The 15,593-nt window shown below is 45.0% G+C and overlaps 1 protein-coding gene across 2 annotated transcripts in view; it reads left to right on the forward strand.

The window, feature by feature from the left end:
* Positions 1–15,593, forward strand: part of GRID2 (glutamate ionotropic receptor delta type subunit 2) — a 924,709-nt gene that overhangs the window by 835,848 nt on the left and 73,268 nt on the right. For both annotated transcript variants that reach the window (XM_038755327.1, XM_038755326.1), the window contains exon 14: positions 5,212–5,378. In XM_038755327.1, the coding sequence (XP_038611255.1) occupies positions 5,212–5,378 (167 nt within the window). The remainder of the gene's footprint in view (positions 1–5,211; positions 5,379–15,593) is intronic.

A 15,593-nucleotide genomic window follows, 5' to 3' on the forward strand; every position in this document is an offset into this window, starting at 1 on the left:
AGTTTTAAAGCCATGAGTCACAAGAAGCAGCATGGCTTAGTGAATAGAGCGCAGGCCTGGGAGTAGAGAAGGACCTATGTTCTAATCCCAGCTCTGCCATGTGTCTGCTGTGTGACCTTGGGTAAGTCACTTAACTTCTCTGGGCCTCAGTTACCTCATCTGAAAAATGGGGATTAAGAATGAGAGCCCCATGTGGGACAGGGACTGTGTCCATCCTGATTAACTCCAGTACTTAGAACAGTGCTCGGCACATAGTAAGCGCTTAAGTGCCACAGTTATTATAGTAATAATAATAATCCCCATTTCACAGATAAGGAAACTGAGGCACAGAGAAGTGAAGTGACTTTCCCAAGTTCACATAGCAGACAAGTGGTAGAGCCAGGATTAGAACCCAGGTCTTTCTGACTCCCGGGACCATGTGCCATCCACTAGACCATGCTGGTTGTGTATACCTAAAGATAATAGGATTGTCCCACACAATCTCTGTTTTCAAACCTGCCTCTTGGTGTCCCAGTCTTCATGATGCCTTTGCTTGAGGAGAACAACCCTTTTCTTAAAGACTTCCTAAGGTGGTCTCTCAATAATCCACTGCATGTCACATTGTATAAGATTAATAATAATAATAATAATAATGGTATTTGTTAAGCGCTTACTATGTGCAAAGCACTGTTCTAAGCGCTGGGGAGGTTACAAGGTGATCAGGTTGTCCGACGGGCGGCTCACAGTTTTAATCCCCATTTTACAGATGAGGGAACTGAGGCCCAGAGAAGTTAAGTGACTTGCCCAAAATCACACAGCTGACAGATGGCGGAGCTGGATTTGAACCCATGACCTCTGACTCCAAAGCCCGTGCTCTTTCCACTGAGCCATGCTGCTTGAGCTTCACTACAGCTTTAAATCATCTACTCTGCCCGCCCCCCCCCCCCCCCCAAGTTTGAGAGTTCACCATATGGCAATTTCTTGGATATCTTAATCAATCAGTGATATCAGTCAATCAATCAATCATATTTATTGAGCACTTACTGTGGGCAGAGCACTGTACTAAGCACTTGGTACCATATAACAGAGTTGGCAGACACCTTCCCTCCACAGAACAAATTTAGAGTCCAGAGAGGGAGGCAGACAATATAAAGATGTTATGGATATGTACCTAAGTGCTGTGGGGCTGAGGGAGGGGTGAATAAAGGGAGCAAATCAGGGCAATGCTGAAGGGAGTGGGACAGAGTAAATGAGATATTTATTGAGCACTTGTGAGGTGCAGAGAACAGTATACTAAGCACTTGGGAAAACGCAGCTGTGTTGATTTCTAGACTGTGAGCCCACTGCTGGGTAGGGACTGTCTCTATATGTTGCCAACTTGTACTTCCCAAGCGCTTAGTACAGTGTTCTGCACACAATAAGCGCTCAATAAATACGATTGAATGAATGAATGAATGTGAGCATGGTATTGATTATGGTGAGTTAGTCTCCCTACCAGGACTTTGTTGTTCTAATTTTGTCTGACTGATGTTGAGTGAGGTTTAGGCACTGATATTGAAACAGTTTTAGGGATGGTATGTGTATTCTGAAGTAAGTTCAGGCTTCACAGAGATATAGAAGGTTGGAACACCACAACAAGCTTTTACAGACTTACTGCATGGTATGACGTTTGACACCCTGTGGTCAACTCTGTCTGTTTGCCATAAACATTTAAAGTCTCATCACCTGGATTTTTGGTTTTCTTATGTGGAAACTGAGAATCGTGCACACACCTGGTTTCCTGCAGCTGCTGAAGATGTTTGGTCTCCCCGGAAAGTTTATCGAAATCTTAAAACCACGCCATGCTCTTAGAGCTGGACAAGTCAGAATTGGAGGGACCTCCTCAGAGCAATAGAGTAAAACAGGGCTGCATTCAAGGCTCGGTCCTGTTCTACCTCTCTTGTGCAGTTGTGTTCAAGGACGCATCAAAGAATCTGGAAGCTGGTGTCAGAATACAATGCCGATCCCCTGGGAAACTCAAGGGAAGTAGTGTGATCCAGTGGTTAGACCAGCAGTCTGGAAGTCAGAAGCAACATGGCCTAGTGGCTAGAGTAGGGGCCTAGGAGTTGCAGGGACCTGGATTCTAACCCCTGCTGTACCACTGGACTGCTGTGTGACCTGGGCAAGTTACTTCACTTCTCTGGGCCTCTGTAAAATGGGGATTAATATTAGGAGCCCCATGTGGAATATAGACTGTGTTCAATCTGATTAGCTTGTTACTACTCCAGTGTTCAGTATGCTATCAGCGCTGAATATGGACTGTGTTCAATCTGATTAGCTTGTTACTACTCCAGTGTTCAGTATGCTATCAGCGCTGAACATATAAGCGCTGAAAATATACAATTTAAGAAAACTCAACTCACCAGGCTGAGAGCAGCAACCCAAGTTGTCAAATCACCCAGCAAGAAGTTTCTACCCATAGATCACTATGCCCTGGATGCCATTAATCAAGCCATCGATCAATACTATTTAGTGAGTCCTCACTGTACACAGGGCATTGTACAAAGATGCTATAGGAAGAATACAATAGAGTTGGTACACACAATCACTGCTTTCAAGGAGTATACAATCCAAGACCCACTCAAAGCAACCCACAAATGATTATGAGCTGCTTTGAAATGCTCTAGGTCACAGTTAGTGTGAAGAAGACCTAGATTATGAATGCACCATCACCAAGCACCCAAGATACAGGAGTAGTCAACAAGGTAGAAAATAGATTCAAGAAACCCAAAATGTCCTTCGGAAAACTGTCAGAATGTGGTACATCAAACCGGATGAAAATGAAAGTCGGTAGACCAATTTTAGTAGCAAATTTTCTTTATAGTTCTGAGATCGGGAGTTACCCCAGAAGCCCAGAGGGGAGGTAAAAAAGACAAATATATGGTCTATGTGTCCTGGATAAATATATGCAGCAATTCGCTGAAGAGTTGGAGAAGAAGAGTGAATTGTGAATCATGTCAAAAGGCCGAAAAATGGGTGGGGTTAATTGGCCAAAGTGTAGACTTTGAGCAACGATGTGTTAGGTGAATTTTTATAACAGTTGCTGAGCGAAGTGATTCTGCAACTGCAAAATGGAAGCATTTTTCCTAAGTGCAAATCGCTGCTGCTCGGGAACAGGGAACTAGTGGCTGATGAGGTGAAGGAGGACTTCAGAACCAGAAAAACACTAGGATGGAGGAAGCCTTTTCTTGCCATTTGAAGGACAAGTTCTTTGCATGTATTAATTACATTGTCCATTCTGCTCTGTCCCTTTTCCTTCCACCAGAATCATTAGGGGATGACATAGATTCAGGAGGGTTGGTGTTAGCTTGTCAGAAGACACCAGTCCAACTCTCCTGCCACCAGACAATGTCACTTTTACAAAGCATTTTTATTCTGTCCTCTAAATCCTTGATTCTGCAGTAATTGCCTGAAGGAGAAGACCAATTGACATACACTGGGACAAGCAGTAAGTTTTCAGTCCTTTTGCTTCCCTATGTCAGTCCCATGTGGGACAGAGACTTCATCCAACCTGATTAGGTCATAATTTAGTCCATCACTTGGTACAGTGCTTGGCACGTAGTCAGTGTATAACAAATACCACAGTCATTATTGTTATTCCCCCTCCCTCAGGGTGATCATGACCTGAACCCATGGCATGGGGGGTAAAGGGGTTTTTGGGGGGCTAGGGAATCTAGGGAGGGGAGCAAGATGGGAGGATGGGAAGATAAGGGCAGGGATAGACCATGTACTTTTTTTTTTTCAGGGAAAATGCATTACTAAAGTGTTGAAACTGAATTTAGATATAAATGAGGAACTCTGTATTCAGATTGCATGGGGGCCTTGGCAGGTGGCCTCAGAGCCCAGCTACCAGATGAAACATCAAAAGAGATAAAGAAACAGGGCAGAGCAGGAGTTTGGACAACGGGAAATAGAGTCATATATTAACCTCCTTGATTATAATTTTCTGCATGCACTCAGGGAAGTTTAGAGGATGGTGCAGGAAGATGAATCGGCCACCCCTGCAGCAGGTCACCATCTGGCTGGGGCATAATAAAAGCAAACGGCTATCAAATCATAAGGACTTATGACAGCAAGGAATCTTGTGGGCCATAATCAATCCATTCTGGGTTAATCATTCGCTTGAAACCCCGCTCGCCATTACATTATAAGAGTTTGAGAAGTCCAGGGGCTGTGTGCAGAGAGGTCTGAGCGAGAGGACTTGGGAAAGGAAAAAAAACCCAGCCCTGCTGCAAAATTAACAAAGATGTTTTTCTTTCTGCCGCAGTGTGGTTCAATTTGGGCAGCCGTTAATGCATGAGACACCATACACCCTGCTGGGAGAGGCTCCATCACAATTAATAATAATAATGATGGCATTTATTAAGTACTTACTATGTGCAAAGCAATGTTCTAAGCTCTGGGGGGGTTACAAGGCGATCAGGTTGTCCCACGGGGGCTCACAGTCTTAATCCCCGTTTTTACAGATGAGGTAACTAAGACACAGAGAAGTGAAGTGACTTGCCCAAAGTCACACAGCTGACAAGCGGCGGAGCTGGGATTTGAACTCATGACCTCTAACTCCAAAGCCCTTGCTGTCCTCAGCTTCAGTGGCATGGCTGGAAATATTGAGGGGAGGTCAGACAGACCAATGGCCACATGTGCACTGCTCGTCTCTCTCCATCCATCCAAGGGGGCCCATGGTGCTGACAGCAGAGGTGGGAGGAATGGCCTCTGGACACTTGGGTCTGGGGGTAAGAGCCTTCTAAAAGCATGTGAGGGAAGCAACGAACCACGCATGACCCAGGCTGACCTAATGCCACCAAAGTCTGAAATAAGAATCTTTCCACACTTCGGTCCGAATGGTGCCTTTTGTTGCGTTCCTGGGTGCTTCTCAGCTTTCCCACTGATGATTTTCCTTTTGAAAATGGTTGCAGTGCTGATATCGGACACTCCAAAATAGCTCCAGTGGGTGGCCTGCTCAGGGGAGGCAGATTTCTCCGGCCTGCTGGAGCCACTCTCTAGGCCAGAAGGAAATCAGAGTGGATCGCAAATGATGAACAGGAATGAGAAGGTTAGGTCCCATAAGTGCAGGCTTCCCTTTGCTATTCTTCCAGCTCTGGGGTCTCAGACTCTCGCATCAACTGTCCCAAGATATTCTAGGAAAGCTCCATCCTAACCTCTCCTCTTTGTCTCCCCTTCCCCACGTGGCAGGTGAAGCATGGAAACTACGCCTTCGTGTGGGATGCGGCCGTGCTGGAGTATGTGGCCATCAACGACCCAGAGTGCTCTTTCTATACCGTGGGCAACTCAGTGGCTGACCGGGGCTACGGCATTGCCCTACAACATGGGAGTCCATACCGTGATGTCTTCTCTCAGAGGTAAGATGGAGGCCAGACCCCGGCCCAGGCGGAAGAGCACGGGAATTCCTTCCAGTGGCCCCATCTGCTTTGTGTTCTGCTTTCCCAGCTGGGGAAAGCACTGGGTTTAAGATCAAAACCCACAAGGTGGTCTTCTCATGGATACCCTCTCTGTCTGACTTCCCAGAGCTCAGCCAGGGCTGGGCAGGGAAACGTAAGCTGCTTTGGCACTAAACAGGGTGACCGCAACAAAACCCAGTCATTAGATCGGGGCATGGAAAGCAGGTGACATTGGTGTGTTGGAGGAGAAGCATTAGGTGACTGGGAAATGACCTGGAGGTTTGTGCGTTCATTTGGATCCCTCATTGTATTGACGGTGCTAGATGACCTCTTCCCTCTGAACTCTGTAAAAAAAAAAAGTCATTGTTTTGAGTGGAGAACTTGAAGAAAAATATGTTCTGACGGTGGTAGGGGTTTCATCATCACAGACTAACTCACAGCAAAAGATCCCCAGAGGCACAGTCAGGTCAGGTGTGTTCCCACTTAAAGCAGCACTTAAAGCATGGAGGCAGCGTGGCTCAGTGGAGACAGCCCGGGCTTTGGAGTCAGAGGTCATGGGTTCAAATCCTGGCTCTGCCAACTGTCAGCTGTGTGACTTTGGGCAAGTCACTTAAATTCTCTGTGCTTCAGTTACCTCATCAGTAAAATGGTGATTAAAACTGTGAGCCCACCGTGGGACAACCCGATCACCTTGTAACCTCCCCAGTGCTTAGAACAGTGTTTTGCACATAATAAGCGCTTAACAAATACCATCATTATTAGTATTATTAAAGGAAGCCAAATTCCAGGAAGCTGTGTTTCCCAGCCAAGACCCACATAGACACACAGAAACACTCTGGCGTGGCAATCCCAGGCTGCCCTTCATCAGGCCAGTATCCAGTTGGGGTCCCTGTGAGCAGAAGAAGGCTTCCTGCTGACTGAAGTCCGAGCACCACACAATAATAACAATAATTATGGTATTCCTTTTGGTATTCTCATCTCCCTCCAGTCTCTGGAATGCCCTAGAACATCCCCCCTCTTCACATCCACCTGACAATCACTGTCCCCACCTTCAAAGCCTTATTGAGAACACATCTCTTCCAAGAAGCCTTCCCCAACTAAGCCCTCATCCCCTCTTCTCCCACTCTCTTCTGTGCCACCCTTGCACTTAGATTTGCACCCTTTATGCACCCCTCCCTCAGCTCCACAGCACTTAAATACATATCCAAAATGTATTTATTTGTATTAATGTCTGTCTCCCCGTCTAGACTATAAATTCACTGTGGGCAAGGAACATGTCTATGAACCCTATGTAATAATAATAATAATAATGATATTTGTTAAATGCTTAATATGTGCCAAGCACTTTTCTAAGAGCTGGGGTAGATACACGGTCATCAGGCTGCCCCAAGTGGGGCTCACAGTCTTAATCCCCATTTTACAGATGAGGGAACTGAGGCACAGAGAAGTTAAGTGGCTTGCCCAAGATCACAGTGTCCAGCCTGATAAGCTTGTATCTACCCCAGCTCTTAGTACAGTGCCTGGCACATAGTAAGCACTTAATAAATACCAGCGTGGCTCAATGGAAAGAGCATGGGCTTGGAAGTCAGAAGTCATGGGTTCAAATTCCAGCTCTCCCACTTGTCAGCTCTGTGACTTTAGGCAAGTCACTTCACTTCTCTGTGCCTCAGTTATCTCATCTGTAAAATGGGGATTAAGACTGTGAGCCCCACATGGGACAACCTAATCACCTTGTATCCTCCCCAGCACCTAGAACAGTGTTTTGCACATAGTAAACGCTTAACAAATGCCATTATTATTACTATTTTATTAAAAAACCTGTAATGTATTGTAGATTCTTATCTGATAAACATGAGAAACCTCTCTCAGCTGAATATTTGAGCCCTGAGCTATGTGAATAAGAAAGAGGCCAAGGTGTTTCAAAACACCCTGTGACCACCATCTAAACAGTCTTGTTTTGTCTTACGCCATCGAGTCGTTTCCAAAACATAGCGACACCACGGACACATCTCTCCCTGAATGCCCCGCTCTCCATCTGCAATCGTTCCAGTAGTGGATCCATAGAGTTTTATTGGTAAAAATACGGAAATGGTTTACCATTGCCTCCTTCCGTGTGGTAAACTTGAGTTTCCATCCTCGACTCTCTCCCCTGCTGCTGCTGGCCAGCACGGGTGAGTTTTGACTTCGAGCAGATTGCCTTCCACTTGTTAGCCACTGGCCAAGCTAGGAATTCATTCATTCAATCGTATTTATTGAGTGCTTACTGTGTTCTGAGCACTGTACTAAGCGCTTGGGAAGTACAAGTCGGCAACATAGAGATAGGAATGGAATGGTTAGGCCTCTGCTTGACTCTCCCTCCTGTAGCCAAGACTTGTAGAGGACTGGAAACTCTCCACGTGCGACCCTGAGAGGGGATCTACACAGTAGATCCTCCAAAACGAGCTCCTTCCGGATTCAGGAACAGAAATCCACAGAAAATGTGAATAATGGGACCCTGATTCTGACTTTGAGTCTCACATCCTTTGAAGACTGTGACTCACCCACTAAGCCCTGCCGGGGTGACAATCCCTTCCTTCTGGGGTGAGCCAGGAGCTCTGTAGGAAACCTTCAGGACCTTCCTACGGTACATACAAGTCTTTTCAAATTGGAACTGCTGAACTATATGGGGAGTTGGTGGTAGATCATCAAGCTGTCCTAACCACTGACGAGTTCCATAATGAAGCACCCAGTGATAGACACCAATTTCTAGGCATCCCGGGGAGGATGGGCTGGTCCTGGGGCCCTTCCCAATAGGCCTCAGTTTGGCTGTGACCAGAGGGTTTATGGGAAGACACGGGCCTTACTCAATGTGGAAATCTGAAGCAGCACAGCATAGTGGATTAGAGAACAAGCCTGGGAGTCTGAAGGCCATGGGTTCTAATCCGAGCTCCACCACATCTGCTGTGTGACCTTGGGCAAGTCACTTCACTTCTCTGTGCCTCAGTTACCTCATCTGTAAAATGGGGATTGAGACTGTGAGCCCCAACCTGATTTGCTCATATTCACCCCAGAATTTAGTACAGTGCCTGGCACATAGTAAGCACTTAGCAAATGCCAGTATTATTGTTATTATTTCCCTCCTAAACTTGGAATTCTGTATTTCCTTGACCAATGGTTGTGTAGTTCTCGGCACACACTAGAATAGGGCAGATGGAACTGCTTCAAGCAGCTCCATTAAGAACAAGTTCCAGAAAAAGGTTGTCAGACAGGCAAGACAATAGGTGTGCTCTCCATATCTTTTTCTGAAGTCCCAGGAACATAGTGAACAATTCAGAGGAAATCATAGTAACTCATTTTCATGACAGGTTGTTGAAATATCTAAACAATCTTGCATAAGGTGTTTTTATAAAATGTAGTTATTACTGACTTCCTTTCTCCCTCGCTCCCTCCGTCTTCCCCTTTCCCCATACCCCAGCCCTTTTTGGAAGATGGATATTAGGATAGGGACCCTTTAAGGAAGGGAATGTTCTAGAGGGACTCTGAAAGTTCAGCAGCAAAAGGCAGAGAGGAGAGCACAGAGCTTAATAATAATAATGATGATGGTATTTGTTAAGCACTTACCATGTGCCCAGCACTGTTCTAAGCGCTGGGGGATACAAAGTGATCAGGTTGTCCCACGTGGGGCTCACAGTCTTTATCCCCATTTTACAGATGAGGTAACTGAGGCCCAGAGAAGTGAAGTGACTTGCCCAAAGTCACACAGCTGACAAGTGGTGGAGCAGGATTAGAACCCATGACCTCTGACTCCCAAGCCTGTGCTCTTTCCACTGAGCCACAGAGTCCCTTGAAAATAGTTTCATCTGGAAATGGCTTTCTTTCTTTATGCTTTATAAAACATGCATGAGTGGTTTGCTTCTCAGGGAAAACATTACAATATAGTTCCAGACCTGAACTGAATACCCACTGGGTATTTGGAAGTAAAGAAAGATCTCTTGTTAGAGACAGAACAGCAATTTAAAACTGATAGTGAATGCTGCTCAGGACTGGAAAAAATTAATACAAGATTTTGCCTGGTCCCTGACAACAAGAGTACTGAATTTACATGATGTTCCTCAGGTTTCAGTCAACCTCTGCTGAATCTATCAGAGCATGAAAAAAGTGAATCCTGAAATTGAGGTCTCAAGCAGAATATGAAACTTTTACAACTTCTCTAGCATTCCCACAAAACTTGAGTCAAAACTGAAATTTGGGAACTCTAGCTGAATAATAGAAGCCGTTTTTGCAGCTCGAACCATGAAAAATGGTTAAATCTACCAAAAGGTGATTAACTGGATTTTTAAAAATCAGTAAAAGAGCTTAACAATGGCTAGATGACAAAGGATAACCAAAATTTGGTTGTGGTGGATCTAATATGCACAAATGATTCATTCATTCATTCAATTGTATTAAGTGCTTACAGTGTGCAGAGCACAGTAGTAAGCACTTGGGAAAGAACGGTATAACAGTAAACAGTGACACTCCCTGCCCACAACAAGCTCATCGTCTAGAACTGGGGGGAGGAAAACGTCAATACAAATAAATAAAATTACAGATCTATACGTAAGTGCTGTGGGGCTGGGAGGAAGCGAGGGAAGAGCAAACGGAGCCAGTTAGGGTGACACAGAAGAGAGTTGGGGATAAGGAAAAGTGGGACTTAGCCTGGGAAGGCCCCTTGGAGGAGAGATGCCTTCAATAAGGCTTTGAAGTGGGGGAGAGTAATTGTTTGTCGAATTTCAGGAGGGAGGGTGTTTCAGGCCAAAGGCTGGACGTAGACCAGAGGTTGGCAGTGAGACCAGCAAGATCAAAGCAAAATAAGAAGGTTAACACCAGAGGAACAAAGTATGCAGGCTGGGTTGTAGAAAGAGATAAGTGAGGCGAGGTAGGAGGGGGCAAGGTGATGGAGTGCTTTAAGGCCAATGATGAGGAGTTTTTGTTTGATACAGACAATGTTTGATAGGTGATAATGTTTGATACATGATAATACAGTGAGAATAGAAAAGACCATTAAATGCAAAAAAAAAAAAAGTGACAGGAGCATTCAACCAACATAATGCCCTGGTTTTGGAAAATGCTGCTTCTACTGCAACAGGTATTATCATTTTGCTTTGGTTTCTTATAACAAAAAGGAATTCAGGAACCAAAAAGCAGCATTTATACAATTGATTAAAAATGACAGAATCTCACATGAGCAACTTAAAATGGGCAAAACTTGACAACAATAAATATCAAATTTCAACGAATCAGACAAGACTGGAGTAACAAAATGTGTTACAAATGGAATGTGAGTTGTTAATGCTGGAGTAGGATACCTAAGGAAATATAATACCACAAAAGACTCACAAGAATATAAAAAGTAAATAAGCACGATGTAAATGTTCCAAAGTAATACTCAGATCATATGCCAAAAGCAATGTCAGTTATTGTAATTTACCACTACTATTTAAAGTAGCAGCGTAGCAGAGTAGCAGCATGGCTCAGTGGAAAGAGCACAGGCTTGGGAGTCAGAGGTCATGGGTTCTAATCCCAGCTCTGATTGAATGAATGAATGAATGAATGAATGAATGAATGCCTGCCGTGTGACCTTGGGCAAGTCACTTAACTTCTCTGAGCCTCAGTTATCTGTAAAATGGAGTTAAGACTGTGAGCCCCACGTGGGACAACCTGATCACCTTGTATCACCCCCAGCGCTTAGAACAGTGCTTTGCACATAGTGAGCGCTTAACAGATGCCATCATTATTATTATTATTAAAGATAAGAAAATGTAAAATTAATTACTTTTAAAGAAAATAGTATCATCATTTGGGGAGAGTAACACCTTTCCAAATTGCTAAACACTAATTTGGTCTGTCCACTGTAGGGGTCTTCCAACGGTCCAGTGCTAGGATGCATTGCTTGGTATTGCATTTCTCTTTGTCTTTAAATCATTTATTTGTCCTGCTCAGCACATTCATGCCCTCTTTCAGTCTACCCTACATCAGCTTCATGAATATCCTGCTGTTAGCCATAGGTACCTTCTCCAAGAGGGCAAAGGCAGTCATGCCCCCTATGGCTTTTAGAACTGGATACCCATCTTTGTTCATCATAGGTTTCTGAAAAGACATGAGAGTCTCCAGTAAGGTATGAAAATGTTTGAAATGGTGGCTGTCTGGACTAGTAAGATAGACTAGAAGCCTGTCTTCTCTCGGTCCCCATCCTGCCCCTCCCATTAAAATGCCCTCCCTCCTTTGACCCCTGAACTCAGAATGAAATGTTGGCACCTCTACTGGGAGCTATTCTTGTTTTATGTCCTGTCCCTAGGAGCTGTAGTTCTACGAGCACTGCTTCACTGCTCAAGAGCTGACAGTGTTCCAAGGCTTCGGGGTTGTCAATCGTGCCCTGCCATCTGATGTTCTGTCTGCTCCTCAGGAAAATCACAATAGACATCTCCAAGTTCACTTTCCATAAACCTATGGTACCTGTTTCTTTTAGGAAGAGGTAGCTCCCGTCGTAAAGAGAGTTGATCAAAATAGTTCAAGTTTTGAAGCCATGAGTTTGACTGATTAGCCGGTCCTTTTGTGAGACAATTTAGTCTTGTTGTGTAGTGTCTGATGTGTTTCTCAGATGAGGTCAGACTGAATTCCCAGTAAAATTAATGTGAAATCAATCTGCCCAATTCTCCTACAAGCCTAGCGTGTATTTCAGAACAACTGGGCCCAAAATCACGAAAGCCTCTGGTAGATAATAAAACCGTTCTTGTCAACCGTGATTGTTCAAATATTAGAAGGATAGAAAAGGATTTCGTTTTTATTAGCCATTGCTTCAGAGAACTCCATTTTAAATGTCAAAAAAGCTTTAAAAAGGGAAGCAATCGTTTCCGCAAATAGCCGGCCTGGACGATCTTTCATCGCATTAGCCTCTTAATCAGCCGGTCTGCGGTGCTCGGGAGCTGGGCATGGCCCACTGTCAGGCTTCCCTGCTTCCTTTCAGGATGACCACATCTTCCACCTGGGCTCGGGCCTGCTCTCTGCCACCTTTCTTATCTCTAAAAACTCAGCTCACATTTCCCCACAGAGGACTAGGGAGGCAGCATGACTCCGCTCTACTTTCTGGCCAAACAACTGTTCAGAGATGGCAGGAGAAATGGTACAATCACACTCCACTCAGCTCTGTGTTCCTCAAACACATTTGCAGCCTGAGTCAGTCATTCACCTTTGTAATGTCCAACAGAGAGGGCTTCCTTCCGGCTGCCGGCTTCCGACGCTGTGTTCAGTTTGGACTTTGAGTGCTCAGCAGAAACTCCCATTTGTATGCATGTATTCCTGCTCTGCACATTATATTACCAGTCACTTTCAATATTTCAAAGTCACAGCAGGATTTTTTTCTCGACACACATTTGTCAGAATGAACTGTCTTGATTGCTATTATTACAGACTGCAGTTCCTGAGTAAGGGGAAAAGGCTTTTGTAGAACCAGAATATTGAAACGGCCTGATAAAACAATAGATAAAACAGAATAAATGCATACAAATGGATGCTTTAAAAGGACAGCAGAATGCAGCATTACAAAATGGGGATACGAAATTCAAAAACCCATGAAGAAAAATATAATGAAATTTGGGGGAGAGAAGAAGCCTATTGGAAATTACCCTGTCCTGCGGTGCTGATCACTACGTCCCGGGATGTCCTTCCTTAGCTTTGAGGTGGAGGTGGTTCTGTTAATGCAGGCCAGCATTGAACAGTGGTCTAGACTGGCCTTCTCCTGAAGCCATGGGGCAGCACAGTAGGAAGACATTGGAGTTGGATCATGACATGCCTTGTCTGTCGCAGACACAAGCATCCAGAACAGAAAAAAACAACTCAAGTGAGGTTGATCCCCCCACCCAGGCAATAAATGAGACAATTTATAGTCCCTATTGCCCAGAGATAATAATGGTGGCATTTATTAAGTGCTTACTATGTGCAAAGCACTGCTTTAAGCGCTGGTGGGGGGAATACAAGGTGATCAGGTTCTCCCATGTGGGGCTCACAGTCTTCATCCCCAGTTTACAGATGAGGTTACTGAGGCACAGAGAAGTTAAGTGACTTGCCCAGAGATACAGTGTAGGATGAAGAATTCCCATAGTGCCCTCTTAGCTGGGATGGGCAAATAAAGCCATGGAGTCTCTCTGTGCTCCTGGTTTCACCAAGGAGTAGTGTAGCCTCGTGGAAAGAGCATGGGCCTTGAGAGTCCTGAATTCTAATCACATGTTTACCTGCTATATGACCATGGGCAAGTCACATAACTTTCCTGGATCTTGGTTTTCTCGACTGTAAAGTGGAGATCCAGTACCTGTTCTCTGTCCCCATTAGACTGTGAGCCCCTTGTGTTCTGGTCTAATTGTGTTGTATCAACCCCAGGACTTAGCTCAGTGCTTAGCTTAGCTCAGATGGGGCAAGCAAGGCATAATGAGTGGGATGGCTTGACAGGAGTCAAGTGTGTGAGCTGGGGTGGAATGGGACAGGGGAATGGATGGGTAAGATGGAGGAGGCTGATTAAGCCAATGTTCAGGGTTTTCCGCTTGGTGTGAAGAGACGTGTGGTCTCCCCCCCCCCCCCCCCCAACCCCCCTTTTATTTTTCTAAAAGAAAAAAGAAAGTATTTGTTATACACTTCCTATGTGTCAGGCAGCTCGCTAAGGGTTGGGGTAGATACAAGTTAATCAGGTTGGACACAGTCCCTGTCCCACATGGGGTTCACATTTTTAATCCCCATTTTACAGATGAGGAAAACGAGGCCCAGAGAAGTGAAGAGATTCGCCCAAGGTCACACAGCAGACAAGTGGTGGAGGTGGCATTAGAACCCAGGTCCTTCTGATTCTCAGGGTTGGGCTATATCCACCAGGCCACACCACTCATCAGTGGTAGTTTTTGAGGAGCGGGGAAATGTGTGCAGAACATTTTAGGAAATCCAGGGAGCGGAATAAAGGCTAGGCTGGAGCAGGGAGAGGATAGAGGCAGGGAGGTCAGCGAGGAGGCTGATGCAGTAATCAAGGTGAGAGCGGATAAGTGCTCAGAGCAGTGTGATGGCAGGTGGGATGGAGATACTGAGCCCCCTTTTTCCTCTCCCCCTCCCCATCCCCCTGCCCTACCTCCTTCCCCTCCCCACAGCACCTGTATATATGTTTGTGCAGATTTATCACTCTATTTATTTGCTTGTACATATTTACTATTCTATTTATTTTGTTAATTATGTGCATCTAGCTTTATTTCTGTTTATTTTGAGGACTTGACACATGTCCACATGTTTTGTTTTGTTGCCTGTCTCCCCCTTCTAGACTGTGAGCCCGTTGTTGGGTAGGGACCATCTCTATATGTTGCCAACTTGTACTTCCCAAGCACTTTGTACATGCTCTGCACACAGTAAGCGCTCAATAAATACAATTGAATGAATGAATGAATGAATGCTTTGCAGAGAATAAGCACTTAACAAATACCACCACCGTTATTTATCATTATCATTATTATTATCATTATTTCTGATATTCAGCCCAGCAGCCTGAATCCTGTTTGTTAGGAAACTTTCTCAGCAGAGGCCCAGAGGCTACAGCTGGGAGAACAGAATTCCTAGTCATACATGCTACCAACATGCTCCAGCCTCTCCCCCTTCTAGACTGTGAGCCCACTGTTGGGTAGGCACCGTCTCTGTATGTTGCCAACTTGTACTTCCCAAGCGTTTAGTACAGTGCTCTGCACACAGTAAGCGCTCAATAAATACGATTGAATGAATGAATGAATGTTCAAAGACAGAAAGTGGAGTAGAGGAGGTAGGGTTGAACCATAATCTCTCCCTCCCATTGTTTTGTGACAGCTTCCTGCTCTTCCCCGTACCCTATACCTCACACTAAGGAAAGTCAACAAGGGTGATACCAAATCAGACACATTCAGGGATAGAGTGGGGTGCTCTCAAAGGGAGGTTATTGTTGGGCCTGTTCATCTCAATTTCCAAATTTCCTTGAGCTCCCTAAGTCCCGGTTCCTTATCCAAAGCTGAGCGATGGACTCGGACCTCCTCAGTCTTAAAGGACTTTTTGCAACCAGAGGCACAGAACTGTGTGAGGCAAAATATCCGGAACTAGAGTAGAGTTGTGATTTGGGTATTTAGTCTGTGGGCAATCCCAGTGACCAGAATTTACAGGCTCTTT

Source organism: Tachyglossus aculeatus, chromosome 12 (genome assembly GCF_015852505.1).
Source record: "Tachyglossus aculeatus isolate mTacAcu1 chromosome 12, mTacAcu1.pri, whole genome shotgun sequence".
NCBI classification, from domain to species: domain Eukaryota; kingdom Metazoa; phylum Chordata; class Mammalia; order Monotremata; family Tachyglossidae; genus Tachyglossus; species Tachyglossus aculeatus.